At 38.3% G+C, this 16699-nt stretch overlaps 1 protein-coding gene across 1 annotated transcript in view; it reads left to right on the top strand.

Annotated features, from left to right (window-relative positions):
* Nucleotides 1–12613: 12613 nt before the first annotated feature.
* The window catches only part of LOC124721394 (zinc finger protein 135-like), a 101635-nt gene continuing 97549 nt past the window's right edge, over nt 12614–16699 (top strand). The window contains exon 1 of the mRNA XM_047246336.1: nt 12614–12812. Coding sequence (XP_047102292.1) covers nt 12810–12812 — 3 coding nt within the window. The 5' untranslated portion in view covers nt 12614–12809. The remainder of the gene's footprint in view (nt 12813–16699) is intronic.

The following is a 16699-nucleotide window of genomic DNA, read 5'->3' as shown; positions in this document are numbered from 1 at the left end:
AACAGTCTGACAATGCACATGCAGTTTATTGATTACATGCATGTAGAAAACTTGTTCTTAGTTAAAGCTGTCAAACAAGGTTTGAAGAAGAATAAAATGCCACTACCAGACGACAGATAATGTAGAAAATACTTTCCTGACTATTTTGGCACAATGCGGTCTCCTCATACATAATACAAAAGCTTCGAGATGCATCTGCTGCCTGGCCGTCTATTAAACCTGAAAAGAACAAAATGTCGCAGAACGTTAGCCATTTTTCCACATGGGACCATTTTGGGTTGAGAAGTGAAGGGAATTATGTTCAAAGTTCCATTAAATTGATAACTACAGCAGACAGCAGAATTGCGTTTTTAATAAATGTACCAGTGAATGTAATAGAACTCACAACAGTTCCTCCAGAACTTCCACATTCCACAGTAATGTAAGATAATGCATATGGCCGGATCTAGACTTCTGAGAGACAGACAGTTACAGCTATTCTTTTGCACTGCACGACGTCTTCAACAAACAGATAGCGCAATAGAGTAGGTCAAATGGAAAGGAACACTTCCTATTTAAATTTCTGCATCCTACACTGTTGGCAGTTCTGTGTAGGTGGCAGTTACGTGATTTTATTTCGGTGATTGCAAAATAGAATCGAATGTGTGCACTGGGTAGCCGAGGCAGCTAGTTCATGGCGATTCGGTCAACCAAGTAAGTGAATGTACCGAACATGCTGCAAACCACTACAGGGAACCTCTGTGTTAGAATTCTCATCGAGTATGCCGCAACGGTCTTCTGATAGAAAAATGAGTGTCAGACAAGAGGATTTGGTGGTCTGATGGATTGATGATAGTTTCGTATGATGATGGTTTAGGTTCGATTCTAACTTCTGCTGATCATTTTTAATAGGGAAAGACAGATTCTATTCTCTTCTGGCTATGCCAAGTGAAGAAAGTATAATGGCATTGTGGTCTGAAATTCACATTAAACATGATACTCCTTCTCTACCAAGTAGACGTTAGGTTGAACCACAACAAAGTCAGGAGTGGCGCAATGTGGGAACCCTATCACCAGTAACCTTTCTTATACTAATTATTTATTTCTAGTGACGATACAAACGCCATGTAGGGTCACAGAACACTTATTCCATCTATTATTTGAGCTTCTGTATGTCGATAAAATTGGTTCTGAAATGGGAATGCAACTCAGACCGCCCTTAACGCAGAATTTGATCCCTTCGTTACAATACAGCTCCACTAAAATTTGTTGTTTGTTCAAAACTGCAGATTCATCAACATCTCCATATATTGCGCGTGAAAGGGTTCGAATCTCGGCCTGGCACTTAAGTTTTCATTATGTATTATCAAGCTCTAGCACGAGAACACATATCTGCTGGTGGATAGTAATTTTGATTTTTAATGCATTTTCATTCGTTGTCAACACTAACGATATCTGAAGTTTTTGACTCCCAGTGAGACACAGAACTATTTGAGAGATCACTGTAACTTTAAGGATGTTATTCCGAGCTGCTGGTGGAGAAAAAATCGGTAGCTGACGTCTGTTTGTGTGTAGTCAACAACGAAACCTGTGGAGTGCTATTCCCAGTCAGCACTGAACTCTTCGTCATATTATTTCTAGTTCAAAAATGTTCACATGTCGCTGCTGGTGTAACAAACACATATTTTAACGTTCGTTTTCTCTAGAATATAACAGATAGGTGCCGAGTTGGAGTCCTGGGAAGGAAAAAAGTAATGTTTCTTCTCGTCATTTCAGTTAAAACATGTAGCTACTGCCGAGAAAATCCGATATGTCACAGTTGATTGTGCTTCGATAACAATCCGATTAGGTTCTGGGTTCGAATCCCTGTCCAACACAAAGCTTTACCTCACGGCATTTCAAGTAAGTTACTTGTGAAGAAGCAATATTTAACATCTCTCGTGACCGTTAACAGGGACAATAGATGCCGGGTAGGAATTCGCGTCCGTTAAAAATGTTTACGTTATGTAATTTAAAGTTGATATTTGCTAACTGATACTGTCTAAAATCGAGGTATATCACTCTCTGTATGCCTAGTCAGGAATGACTGTTAGTTTCCGTCAGTCACGAAATCTTAGTCTACATGACATGGGTTTGAATCCATACGCAGAACGAGGCGATTCGTCATGTCATTTGAAGTTCGTACATATTCTCAACTAGCTGCTCGTGAATAACTTAATTTTTTAATGTCATTTTGTGTTAAATAACAAGTACGGTATGTTAGTTTGAAGAGGAAATCATAAACACCACGAACTTACTACGTGCATTACCTATCTGAGGTAATAATGAGAGTGGTAACATGTCAGGTATATCTTTTATTGCAATAAATGTGAGCTCACAAGCCTTAAGCACAGTATTATCTGTGATAAGGTGTTCCTTGATATTTGTAGTATCGTGGTATTACTTTAGATCTTGAGTTACTGCGATACAGAGCAGAGTTTTCTAGTGGTGACTTGTAATCATTTTCAATAGTCAAACGGCTGTACCAAGGAGCGATTAGAGGACTTACTAGACAGCTGCGTTATGTGGGTCGCATGCGAATCAGGCGAAATGCAATTCAGGTCGTTCGGATACTTTTGAGCATGACTGTACATGACAATATTCTGCATATTGCTTAAACACCAGATTTAATAACTCCTGAAACAGTTTGTGTTCAATGAAAAGGGATATCAGTGTGCCACAAAGAAAGAAGGAAGGGCGAGATATTTCCAGCGCGACATGAAGTGCTTAGAGCAGCCCCTGCGGTTGCCGTTGGTCAGTGGCTGGTGTGGAGTGGCCCAGGATATGGCGCCATACAGCGGCCACGCCTCTAGTGCAGAGAGCAGGTGGGAGAAAGTTTTTCAGATGTGTTTAGTGTGATCTGTGACATTGTAGTTACATGGTTCCATCTCGTTATCGACATAATGAAAAGTACAGCAATTGTTTAAAATCGTCTAAACTGTTTAAACACCAGAGTCAAGTTCGAGGGGTATTGCAATTTCAGAAGTAAAAAAACAACATTCTCAAACAAATTGTTTAAACAATAGGTGTGCTTTATTAGCCTACCATTGAGAGGTATTCCCAGTACAGTAGCTCAGCACAGACAGAGCGAATTTCCCGCCATTTTTTCCATGGCCGCCATCTTGGATGACGTCACAGGAGGGGAAGGGGAGGGGATGTGGGAGGGTCAACAGCGCCCTCTGCTGGTGGTGTTGTGAATTACTTAAGTTAGTCTTCAGACCTTAAGGTGAACAGTCAGAATGGAGCTACTGTCTAGTGCTCGATCATTGGCAACTCAAATTGTTTAAATAAACAATACACTGCACTGCATACAAAATAAAGACTTATGTCCACCCTATCCGGCAGGCCAGCACAGACTCAGTCTTTTTCCCACCAATTTCCAGATGGGGCGGGGAGCGGGCTGAGGGGTGGTGGTGGTGGTGGAGGGGGGGTTGGGGGGGTGTGGTGGGTTTAGGTTAGTGGAAGTAACCCAGTTGACCTAGTTTACCGCCAACATTTGAACATCCTGCAATGACATCAGTGCTACGTTAGTGCATCTTTGGCCACCATCTCTGATCCGCCATCTTTAATAATTTTGGCAACATTTTGGGATGATTCGAACTTTTCCCTGCAACTACCACAGATACAACCTAGAGGTGGCAATAAGTGGCGGCTGCGGCGATAATGATGATAAAGACAAGGACGACACAGAGCAGTGGTGGTATGGACGGTGACAACGAGTCGTCAATGCATCGGTCATTTCAAGAATACGTCCCGTAGTCTAGTACCTACGGTCGTTTGCTCCAAATACAGAAGTCTACATCTACATGATTACTCTGTGATTCACAAGTAAGCGCCTATACTGTTCCACTGTCGAATCGTGCACGGAAAAAACGAACACTTAAATCTTTCCGTGCGAACTCTGTTGTCTCTTGTCTTATGATGACGATCATTCTGCCTATTTAGATGGGAGCCAACAAAACATTTTCACTCTGTGAGGAGAAAGCTGCTGACTGAAATGTCATGAGAAGATCCTGCCGCAACGAAAAACGCCTTTGTTTTAATTATTGCCACCCCGATCCGTTTATCATATCAGTAGCATTCTCTTCCCTATTTTGCGATGATGCAAAACGAGTTGCTCTTTTCTACATCTTTCTCTACATAGATGCTCCGCAAGCCACAGTACAGTGTGTGGCGGAGGGTACCACTGCTAGTAATTTCCTTTCCTGTTCCACTCGCAAATAGAGCGAGGGAAAAACGACTGTCTATATGCCTCCATATGAGCCCTAATTTCTCTCGTCTTATCTTCGTAGTCCTTACGCGCAATGTATGTTGACGGCAATAGAATCGCTCACCAATCAGCATCAAATGCCAATTCCCTAAATTTTCTCAATAGTATTTCTCGAAAAGAGCGTCGCTTTCGCTCCAGGGATTCCCATTTGAGTTCCCGAAGCATCTCTGTAACACTTACGTGTTGTTCAAACCTACTAGTAACAAATCTAGCAGCCTGCCTCTGAATTGCTTCTTTGTGTCCCTTCAATCTGACCTAGTACAGATCCCAAATACTCAGGCAGTACTCAAGAACATGTCGCACCAGTGTCCTATATGTAGTGTCATTTGCAGGTGAGTCTCTCTTTCCTAAAATTCTCCCACTAAACCGAAGTCGACCATTCCCCTTCCCCATCACAGGTCTCACATGCTCGTTCCATCTCATATCGCTTTGCAACTTTATGGCCAGATGTTTAAACGAATTGACTGTGTCAAGCAGGACACTAATAATATCGTATCCGAATGTTACAGGTTTGATCTTCCTACTCAGCCGCATCAGCTTACATTTTTCCACATTTGTCACACCAACTGGAAATTTTGTCTAAGTCGTCTTGTATCTTTCTACAGTCACTCAACTTCGACACCTTACCGTACACCACGGCATCATCAGCGAACAACCGCAGATTGATGCCCACCCTGTCCGCCAAATCATTCATATATATAGAGAACAACAGTGGTCCTATCACACTTCCCTGGGGCACTCCTAACGATACCCTTGCCTCTGATGAACACCCACTGTCGAAGACAGCATACTGGGTTCTATTATTTAAGAAGTCTACGAGTCACTCACATATCTGTGAACTTATTTCATATTCTTCTACCTTCGTTAACAGCCTCCAGTGGGGCACTGTGTCAAATTCTTTCCGGAAATCTAGAAATATGGAGTCTACCTGTTGCCCTTCATCCATAGCTCTCTGTATATCATGTGAGAAAGGGCAGGCTGAGATTCCCACGAGCGATGCTTTCTGAAACCATGCTGATTCGTGCACGTAAGCTTCTGTCTCAAGAAAGTTTATTGTATTCGAACTGAAAATATGTTGAAGGATTCTGTAGCTAACAGAAGTTAAGGATATTGGTCTGTAATGTTGCAGGTCCATTGTTTTACGCGTCTTACAGGGTGGCGCACGAAATGTGTTACCAATTGTTTCTTTCACAATTTACGACGCACGTTAGATATCTTGCTGGGATCTCTACAGCAGTACCAGCAGAGCTTGGAAAAACAAATGAGTTACGAAATGACGTGTAATTCACGATACTGCCGCAACGAGACTAGTAAGCAGCAATGGCTGACTATGGAAGACTGACGACACGGCAACGATCGGCAATTGTGTTACTTTTGCATGAAACGAAAAGCCTTGTTGTGACTCAGAGGTGTTTTCGACAATAGTTTAACACACGATGGGTCCCTTGCAAGAAGACCATCCACAGGTTGTACGATAAATTTGTATAGGAAGGAACAGTATTGGAAGCGAAGCGACCTCGGCCTAAGCCTGTTTGTTCTCTGGAGAATATTGAAGCGGTACGAGTTGCTGTACAGAGAAGTCCCGGGAAATCGTGTAGAAAGGCAGCAGTTCAACTGGGAATATCCAGACGCTCCGTTCAACGCATTCTTAAAAGTGACCTCCATATGTACCCATACAAGATGACCTGTGCACAGAAGCTCACTGAAGAATACAAGCAGCAGAGACTACTGTTTGCTCAGTGGGCGAATGATAGGGAAGAAACTCTCAACAACGTTTGGTTTTCAGACGAGGCGCATTTTGATTTAGACGGTGTGGTTAAGAAACAAAATGTACGCTTTTGGGCTACTGAAAACCCACAAGTGCTTCATGAACGACAACATTATGCTCCGAGGATTACAGCGTGGGCAGCAATTTCCAGTCACGGACTTATTGGACCCCTTTTCTTTGAAGAAACTGTGAACAGCGAGCGTTATTTGAGCATGCTTCGCAATAGCTTCATTCCACAGCTTCTTGCTACTGCCTTGCCCTTCAACACGCAGTGGTTCATGCAAGATGGAGCAAGGCCACTTACTGTAAACACTGTGTTGGAGGTTTTACACGAGCATTTCGACATGCGGATCATTTCACTCAGGTTTCTAGGTCGCTTCAATGACGGACAAAATTGGCCCGCCAATAGTCCAGACCTCAATCCATGTGACTTATTTCTTTGGGGGTACCTAAAGGAAAAAATTTTCCCGTAACGTCCACGTGATTTAATGGAGCTCAGAAGACTTATTCTTCGAGCTTGCAGTGAAATTACGGAAGACATGTGCTGTAGGGTAATCACAAACTTCAGTGTTCGTTTGAACGAAGTTACGAAACGAAATGGTGGACATATTGATCATGTGCTGAGTTAGAACAAATCTCCATGGACGGCTCTTTATTGTAGTATACGTTCCTTTCAGATTGTATTGACAATAACGTTTATATTCGAAAAGAAAATGGTAACACATTTCGTGCGCCACCCTGTATATCTGGAGTCACCTGCGCTTTTTTTCAGTCACATGGGACTTTTTGCTGGGCGAGAGACCAATGACAAATACAAGCTAGGTAAGAGGCCAATGCTGTAGACTACTCTTGGTAAAATCGGACTGGAATTCCATGCGGACCTGGAGATTTATTTTCTTTCAAATCTTTCAGTTGTTTCTCTATCTGCCCCAGGTGGCCATTTCAGGGATCACCAAATTCATATTCTTGAAGAAAAACCCCTTGTTTCACAAAGCTCCTAACATCCAGTGCACGTTGGTTTATCGATTATTCATATGATTTCGAAACGCAATCCTGTTGGTTTTGAATATTTTTGAACACATTCTAAGTTTATTTCTGACCGAATCATAAGTTAATTTTTGAATGTGTGCATAGTGTACGTGATGTGTCTGCCAGGGAAATTCCGTCGCATCTAGAAATAAAAAACTTTCCCACGGACAAAAGGGAATGGGGCTATAATAGCTGAACCGAATAAACCCGAACTGGTGAATGCGAATCGCTCTTGGTTTATGTGGTTGATTAGGTGCGCGAATGATCAGCGTTGTATAATTATTAGTGAAATCCATAGATTCAGACCACCAAAGTGGAAATAAACGACTAACAGAAATAACAAGTAAGTAAGAGTACATGTTAATCTTCTCGCTGTATCAAAGAAAATGAAATTTTGACAGAAAATTTTGTCAGATCACTACAATACTAAGGGCCAGTTGTACAGTCCCTGGTTAACAGCCACTGAAGTTCAGTTCTCGGAATAGCGCGTAAAACGCGTTGTATGAACACGTAATAACGCCTAACCGGAAAATAAACGAGTGATAGCAAAACTGATGATTATGGCAGGGATAGCGAAGTTAACTGGAGAAGTTAAGTTTTGACAATGGAGGGAATAGTTACAGAATTAGTCATAACGAGATTGGTTGATAGAACGGGAGGAAGGAGAAGAAACAAGGATCACACAATTTATAACTAAGAATATGATGATTCCAAATTTATAGAAATATTTCGTAATACTACTTTTCGATCTTGTGCTTGGGAAATTGGAGCATATGAATGAGATGTGAAACTATTTCCTAACATAAAAATTTTTGCTTGTAATAGGTCTAATAAGCATTTGATATTGGTACTTCTTGAATTATATTCTGTCGTGTTATAAATGTACATGAGGTAAATAAAAATGACCATTAGTGCCAAAACATTGTCTTATTGCTGCAATATTTGAAAGGCATATTTCGTTTTATCTAGCAGTGACAAAATGGAAATAACCAAATCGGGAAACCACACCAGTCTTTGGTACTCGCATTAGCAGCTTTATCATTATTAGAAAACGACAATGTGATTTTTCATGTAGCAAAACATATGACGAACTTTGATGAGGTCATAGATTCTTTCGCAGAAAGGAAAGCACGCCGTGTAAAGCCGTAGCAGGGTTAGAGAGAAAAAAATGCTGGGACCTAAGGATTGAAGAAATGTGTACCGTCTTTCTTGTTTCTAGTCTATACTGGTTTTAAGTTTCCTATATATAATTTTATGTCACACAAAAGATTCAGTTATTAGCTAATAGGCAATAAAGAGTGCAGATTTTCTCCCGCTTACAAATAGTCCCACCCAGTAATAATTGCGAGTTTTTTTTTAAGCCGATAGGATGTCAAACCGACCGACTGGGAGCAGGAGAGGCACCACAGGACATTTTAATTTCCACTGTCCTGAATATAGGTTTCATGGCTTCCATTATAAAATATATGCATTTAAATTCCACAGAGCGAAATAAAGTGACGTGCAATATAAGACTGCTGTGCGAAGAGTCATGGCACTGTACTTTTACACACTTAAGGCCAAATAACATGTCTTACATTTCCTGGAATATGTATGTTTCATTTATCAAACTTCTCTGACAAAGATTTGCGCTACCAAATGAATATTTTTTTTGAGAAATCAATTTTTTTAAAAAAGTTTCTGACGTCCTATCTCAAACGCTCGAGGGTGCGGCTGGGGGGGGGGGGGGGGGCACACCACTATCCAGTTTTTGCCCCTTTCGGAAATATTGTAGATCCGGGGTCGAAGAAATCGCGGTCGTTGGTTTGCTTTCCCCTCAACATTTCCTATGTGATCGTTCCAATTTGTCCAGTTTCAGTTTTTATTAATCGCAATCCCTAAGTATTTAGCTGAATTTGCAGCCTTTAAATTTGTGTGATATATCGTGTAATCTAAATTTAGCAGATTCCTGTTAGTATTACATTACATTCTTATTGGTCCTTTTGATCATTTGTTGTACAAGGTATACATTATGATATTCGACAAGTCATTGTGATTTACAATACATGTTTTTAAATCATACAATAATATGTACATTGATTTATGCTTAATATTATCACAACTGAAGGTTCAGCTTCCATACATTATATTTAACCTTGGCAATAAATTTGTATGTTTTGAGATACTCATCTATACTATAATAACATTTTTGCAATAAATATTTATGGACAGCAGTTTTAAATTTTGAAGCGTCTTTTATTATTTTAATGTTTGTAGGTAGCTTATTGTATAGTCTGTTTCCTGTTTGCAAATGGTCCATTCTGTTTTAATGTTGTGTGTGCATGCTGAACATGTATGTCCTGCTTTCTCCCTGTGTTATACAGGTGGATGCTCTGGCTGGTTGACACAAGATGTTGCTATTTTCTAAGATTTCCCTTATAAATATGATTACTTGTAAAATGTACAGACATGGTAGTGGAAGGATATGTAGTTTCTTGAATAAGGGCTTGCATGAGCTTCTTGATGCAGCATTTTCTGTGGCTCTTATAATTCTCTTTTGGCATATAAAATAACTTTCGCTAGCAGATGCGATTCCCCAAAAGATTATGCCATATCACAGTAATGATTCTGCCTGGGCGAAGTATACATCTTTTACTACCTCTCTCGATGTGCAATCAGAAAGAATTTTGATAGTATAGCAAATGGTATTTAATTTATTTGTAATGTATTTTGTATGTTGGTCCCATCTTAGATCTTCTTGGATCCATATCCCAAGAAATTTTGTAGAGCTTACATTTTTGAGGGCTCTAGTAAACAACTCTACGTCTGGTGCTGGTGGACATTTATTTTGCACTGTGTATATGCGTTGTAACTGTTTTTTCTGTGTTTATTACTAAGTTGTTTCCAGAAAACCAATCTGTAATGTGGGTGGTACAACTTTTAATCTCGTGTAGTAATTCTTCTTTGGTCGTTCCTTTTATTATCACATTTGTGTCATCCGCAAATTTTATGTAATTATAGCATGGGCTAGTCGGTTCCAAGTCATTTACAAAGAGTGGAAACAGAACTGGTCCTAGAATGGAGCCTTGTGGTACACCATACGTGATGCTCTACTTCTCTGGGCAGTAGGACTTTATCTTGTTCCCTTCTTGGATAGTAAGCTCAACTAATTTCTCTCTGTTTTGGAGATATGATTTTATCCATTCATAGGCCAGGCCCCTAATACCTACAGATTCAAGTTTCTGAAGCAAGATGTTGTGATTGGTGACATCGAAAGCTTTAGAGATGTCTAGAAATATGGATGAAATATGTTCTTTATTGTCTATTCCATTTAAGGCTTCATTTAGGAATGCAAAGGTAGCTGTCTCAGTAGATTTAGATTTTCGGAATCCAGGTTGAGTATTTGAGAAATAATTATTTTTTTATGAAACTGATTAGTATTTTATAATAGATTTTTTAATTATTTTGGAAAAACCAGACAGTAATGAGATTGGCCTGTAGTTTGAAACTTCTGTTTTTATCCCTTTCTTGAACAGGGGTTTTACTTTTGCTATCTTCAATTTTTCTGGGAACACCCCTTCTGATAGAGACCAGTTATAGATGTTGACAAGTGGCCTGGCTATGAGGGGAGCACATTTCTTCACGATATAGTCAGGGATATTGTCAGTACCAAAAGAGAATTTGGGCTTCAGTTCTTTGATTATACTAAGTATTTCCATTTCATTGGTAGGGTATAGAAAAATAGATTTGTTATTTATAGTACATCTGGATTGATTTGTTGGAGTGCACTGTAAATTTTTATTTATAAGATGTTCAGCCATCTGTGTAAAGTAGGAATTAAATTTATTTGCAGTTTTTGTAGGTTCAGTTATCACAGTTGAGTTCTCCATTAGGCTGTTAATATATGGAAGTCTATCTGTTCAGCTGCAGTTTCTTTCCTGACAATATTCCATATGGCTTTCGTCTTATTGGTGGAATTTTTATGTATGTGTCATTTGCCATTATTTTTGTGTGTTTGACAAAATTTTTGAATATATTTTTATAGTTTTTGTAATATGAGTCAAATTCTGGTGATGTGAGTTTTTTGGACAATCTGTACAGTAATCTTTTTTTGTTTGAAGATTCTAAAATCCCACGAGTAATCCATTTATTTTTTGTTTTCCTTGTGTATGTTTTCCTCTGGGTTGGAGGGAAGCACAGTTCAAAGTAGTAGGAAAAATTGTTAATAAAGTTATTACATCTTCTATCTGTGTGTTCGCAGTTTTAAACTTCTTACCAGCTTTCTTTGCTCAAGTAATGGAGAAAATTATTTATATTTTCATTACTGTAGTTTCTACTGGTGGTTGTTAGGCAGGGTGTAGGCCGTAGCTCAGTTTCCATACTCAGAGAGAGTTTTTGAGCTGTGTGATCCCCAAAGCCTATGTTTAGATTTCCTATTGTATACTTCATTTCTACATTTACAAATATCTGATCAATCATGATGCGTGAAGTCTTTGTGATACCAGTTGCTGTTTCTATGGTGGATTTCATGTTAAAAGTTTGCACGAGATTCAGTAATTCATTCTTTTCTTTGTGTCCTCTGCAAAGTCAATATTAAAATCACCACATAGAATAACTCTCCTGTTTCCTTGTGTTAGTCTGTTAAGTGAATATTCCAAACTTTTTAGGAGAGCATTTATGTCACCAGTTGGAGCTCTGTATAAACATATAACGGCTAGTTTAATGTCTACTGTCTCAACTCCTGATAGCTCTACATCTGTTTCCTTCACTACATCAACACGAAATTTTATATTTGCAAAGTTTATATTATTTCTGATGAATATACAACTGCCACCATGTTTAAGAATTTTTCTACAGAAATAACCACCTAGCACAAAGTTAGGTAGGGACACAATATGTAACTTGTCCTCATCAAGCCAGTGTTCTGTGAGACACAATAATGAGGTACTCATGTAGATGGCTTCACTTCTGTCGCTCGATTCCCACTAACTTCATGAAAGTCATCACTGTTAGAAAGGCGCGGAGCAGCATTCATCAAAATGAGAAACTGATCAAATTAATAAGGACCACAGTGACAGCAACGAAGTCGCGTCAAAACACTGTATGAGGGAAGTAAGAGCAAAAGACCGATTTAAATCACGAAGCACATTGGATAATTTTTGTAGCGGTGAAAACATTGAAACAACTATAAAATATGTTGTTCGAAATTTTCTTTAAATCTGTCCTTTGAATAAATAAGTGGAGAGCTTTCGAAATAAGTCCAACAAAGTGTAGACTGTATGCTCACCGAAAACTTTGAGAAGAGACTCAAATTTTAACAGAAGACACGTGTAAATTTCAGTATTACTTCCAGGTTGACTGTTCTGTTCCCATATAAGCAAGTTACTGAATAATGGGAAGCCAAGCTACGCAATTTTTTTTTATTTTTTCGGGAAAAGTTTCATTGTAGTGGCTTAAGAATGTCCATAATGAAGACAATATTTTCTGCGGTTACATTATTGTGAAGGAATGACTTGTTTTTCTCCGAACATTAAAATTTCCAGGTGGTCTCTCAAGACAAGCACAAGACATGCGCAAGACAAGTCTTTGTACTTTATGTGTGCGAGTCCAGAAGGAAATGGCGGATAGTGTAGTGTGTTTTGCTGCTGCTTGTGCGGGGGGTATAGTGCTGATGCTCTGGTTGTTATTCGGTGAATGGTGTTACGTATTTCATAAAAAACAGTAGTTTCAACAAACATATTCAGAATGGTAAGTTGAAATTTGTACTAACTCTGAATAAAGTTTGAGAAACACTTGGCATTTGTTGATAAACTTCCACTGACAACTTGAAGTAATAGGGATGACAATGAGTCGTCGTTACCGCGTTTGCTGAAATTAAATGTGCATATTATCATCTGTCAGCACGCGTTCTCGTACTAAAAAACATATGTTACATGTTTGTTGATACTTGATTTGTTGTGATAATCGCTGAAACATCGTCTGCTGATTGAGGGCGTCGTGAAGTTCATTACTGTTAGGTGTACACTTGCGTAGAAGTTGTACTGTCACAACCTGACTTTGTATCATATTTTTCGATAAAGTTAATATTTCTCAGACCAGTATAATCATCTCGACAGCAATGTTAATATACAACTTTTTATTCGATAATGGGCTCAAACGCTCATAAACAGAATTGCTTATCCATTCTAGGCACTCTCGTTTATTATTATGACAGTGGTACATGTGAACGTCATTTCTTTCGGAACCAATATTTACCACAGTTATTAACGGGTACAAAAAGAAAGCTACTGGGTCAGCCTGCCATTTTTAAATATTAGTAATTATTTATTGCTTTGCATTGGTATATTTATTCTGTCAGTTATAATTATTGAGCACATTACACAACTTTGAGTACAAATAAATGATCTACATAGTTATGTTATGTTAACAACAATGCAAGAGTTGTGCTTAATACTTGGTGTTTGTAATAGAAATGTATATACGAGACGCTGGATTTTCTGGGAACTAAATAATGTTAAGTGCTCCACGGTCCCATGATAGTCATGTATGAAAATTGGTTGAATGTTAAGGCATGTTAGAACGTTCATATATTTTTATATTGATATAGGTTGTACTGTATTATTGTGAATCAGGTTTCACATCTATCATCAGTACTTGTTTACATAATGTATATATTTTTTGTGAGCAAAGAGTGTCTTGTTTCATGATATCATCACACTTCTCTCCAGTTTCATTTGCAAATTTAAAGCTTTTAAATCCTCAATACATTTGTGAAGCCTCTTTGTGGTGGAAAGTAAACAAAATACAACTATTTATGTCCATTCTTTGGTTTGCAGTATTTTACAAAGTGAAAGTACAGTAGTGTTGACTGTAGCATACCATTATTTCTGCAACAGTTTAAATTCAGAATACTATCCCTATTATTTAATACAGGCTTCATCATTGATAGACAGCTGGTGAATGCATACATGGTATGTATTTCACCAAGTGATATGCTAAAATATGAACCTGCTGAATTGTACAAGTTACTAAGGCACTGTGACAGTCACCATTATATGTTATATTCACATGCTCAGCACTTTTGACATCGGTATTCTGTAGATCACCATATGGCGTGTGATGGAGAGCACATAATGTACCAGAATAATTTCCCCCTTCCTACTCCATTCCTGGTTGGTGAATACATGCAAATGAAACCTGTTGTACTCGTCTGTGTTATCATCATCATTATATTTTGTAGGAAATAGTATATTTTTGACACATTTTGGAAGGTTGGTTCATAGAATTGTAACTAATGCTATCTGTGATGCAGACCATATTTCTTGTAATGTCTCACACTGCAGTTCATTGAGCATTTCAGTGACAATTACCTGCTAACTAAACAAACGTGTGACAGACGTTTTTCTTCTATAACGTTAATCCAACTTCATAAGTGTCCCAAACTGATAAACAGCACTCAAGAAAATTGGTCTAACAAGGTAGACTCTTTTGTGCTTGGATAACACTTTTTTCAGGATTCTTGCAATAAATCTGAGTCTGGCACTTAACTACTCCATGGTTCAACTTGGGCAGTCATTCAACCTAAAATGACTCTCAGTAGAAACTCCTAAATGTTTGAAAGTTGTAACTGATTCCACTGACTGATTGCCGATCACGTAGGCAAATGATATTGGATCTGTTAGTGTATTTACCTGCATTACGTTATTTTTATTTATGTTTAGAGTCAACTGCTAATATTTACACCAGGCATTGATCATATGCAAATGTGTCTGCATTTTATAGCAAGTTTGTAGTAATGTAATCTCCTAATACACACATCATAGGGCTACGGACTCTCTTATCCACCAGGTCATGTATAATTGTGAACAGTAACAGTGTTGTCACACTACCGTGATGTACGCTAGGTATTGCCTTCACTTCTCAAGGTGCCTCTCTGTTAAGACCGGTATACTGTGTTCTGTTTACAGAGAAGTCTTCAGTGTAATTACATAGTTGTTCTGATATTTTGTACAGGCGTAATTTGTTTGCTAGATGACAGTGCAGCCTTCCTGGAAGTCAAAAATCACAGCGTCAACCTGAGCTAGTGTCCATGGCATTTTGGATATCATGAGTGTTCAGAGTAAACTGGGATCTGATTGATTCGTGCTTATTGAAACTATGTTGATTACCGCTTGAGGAGTTGCTTGGTGTCGAGAAATGTCATAAGATGTAAACAGAATATATGTTAAATAATTCTGTAGGTAGTTAGTTGTATGTTCAATGGATCATTTTGCACAATAGATTGTAACGGTGGTGAACAAGTCATTTTACATTCACATCGCAAATTAATTTGTACATACATTCTCAACATTTCTGATTTTTTTGTCTTTTTTACAAAAAGAAAAAGAGTTACAAATGTGAGCGCACACACCTTTTACACATTACAATAATGTAAATTCTTCTACAGAATAGATGGAGTTGTCAAGGAGAAACTTTCTCAGTTTTTACTTTGCTGTCTGTCGGACATTTCATATCGCTGGGTAAATGATAAAAAAATGTTTGGTGCAGCATTGTGCACCATTTTTTGTGCTAAATACAACCTTAATGTGAGAAATGAATGTAATTTTTCTTTCTGGTATTGTAATTATGTACTGCATTGTTCCTCTTGAACTGTAGTGAACTATTTACAATAAGCTTTGTGAGGGAATAAACATACTGTGAAAGAACATTCAAAATGCCCAGCTCCTTGAATATATGTCTACAAGATGATCATGGGTGAGTGTCACATATTATTCTCACAGCACATTTTTGCACACTGAAGACTTTCTTTTTTAAAGACGAGTTATCCCAGAACATCATTCTGTATAACATTACTGAATGAAAATATGCAAAATATGTCAACTTACTGATTTTTCTCTCCCAGAGATTTGCAATGATTCTAAGTGCAAGTTTGGCTAAACTAAGTTGTTTTAAGTGTTCCCAAATGTGTTGTTTCCAATTTAAATTCTCATCAATAAGGAACCCTAAGAATTTTGAAGTTTCCACCATATTGATTATTTCCTCACCATGTGTTACACTTATTATTGGTGTAGTACCTTATGATGTGCAGAACTGAATATGTTGGGTCTCTTTAAAATTGAGGGCAAGACAACTCACAGGAAAACCAGTCAATGATGCTTTCAAGAACTTGGCCTACAGTTTCTCCTGTGTATGTACCTGTATGTATACTAGCAGTAATAGGCAGCCCGTGTGGCTGACTAGTGGGATAAGGATATCATGTAGAACAAAGTGGGAATTATATCAAAATGTTAGAAGTAGTCACAATCAAGCTACAGTAGCCCATTACAAACAGTATTGTAAGGTGCTTAAAAATGTTATTAGGAAGGCAAAGAATCTGTGGTACACAAATAGAATAGCTAATTCTCAGGATAAAATTAAAACCATATGGTCAGTTGTGAGGGAAGTGTCTGGTCAGCAGCACAAGGTCGACGATATAAAGTCAGTTAATAGTAAAAATGTTCCTGTTACTGATAAGTCAGGTAGATATATGTACAGTATTTAACAATCATTTTCTGAGCATTGCTTATGTCATCTATCTATTTATCTATCTATCTATCTATCTACATCTGAATCCTGTTCCAGCTACTGCAGGGTCT

Source organism: Schistocerca piceifrons, chromosome X (genome assembly GCF_021461385.2).
Source record: "Schistocerca piceifrons isolate TAMUIC-IGC-003096 chromosome X, iqSchPice1.1, whole genome shotgun sequence".
In the NCBI taxonomy this organism is placed as follows: domain Eukaryota; kingdom Metazoa; phylum Arthropoda; class Insecta; order Orthoptera; family Acrididae; genus Schistocerca; species Schistocerca piceifrons.
The sequence above is the reverse complement of the archived record's forward strand: the minus strand, read 5'-3'. Positions and strand labels throughout refer to the sequence as shown.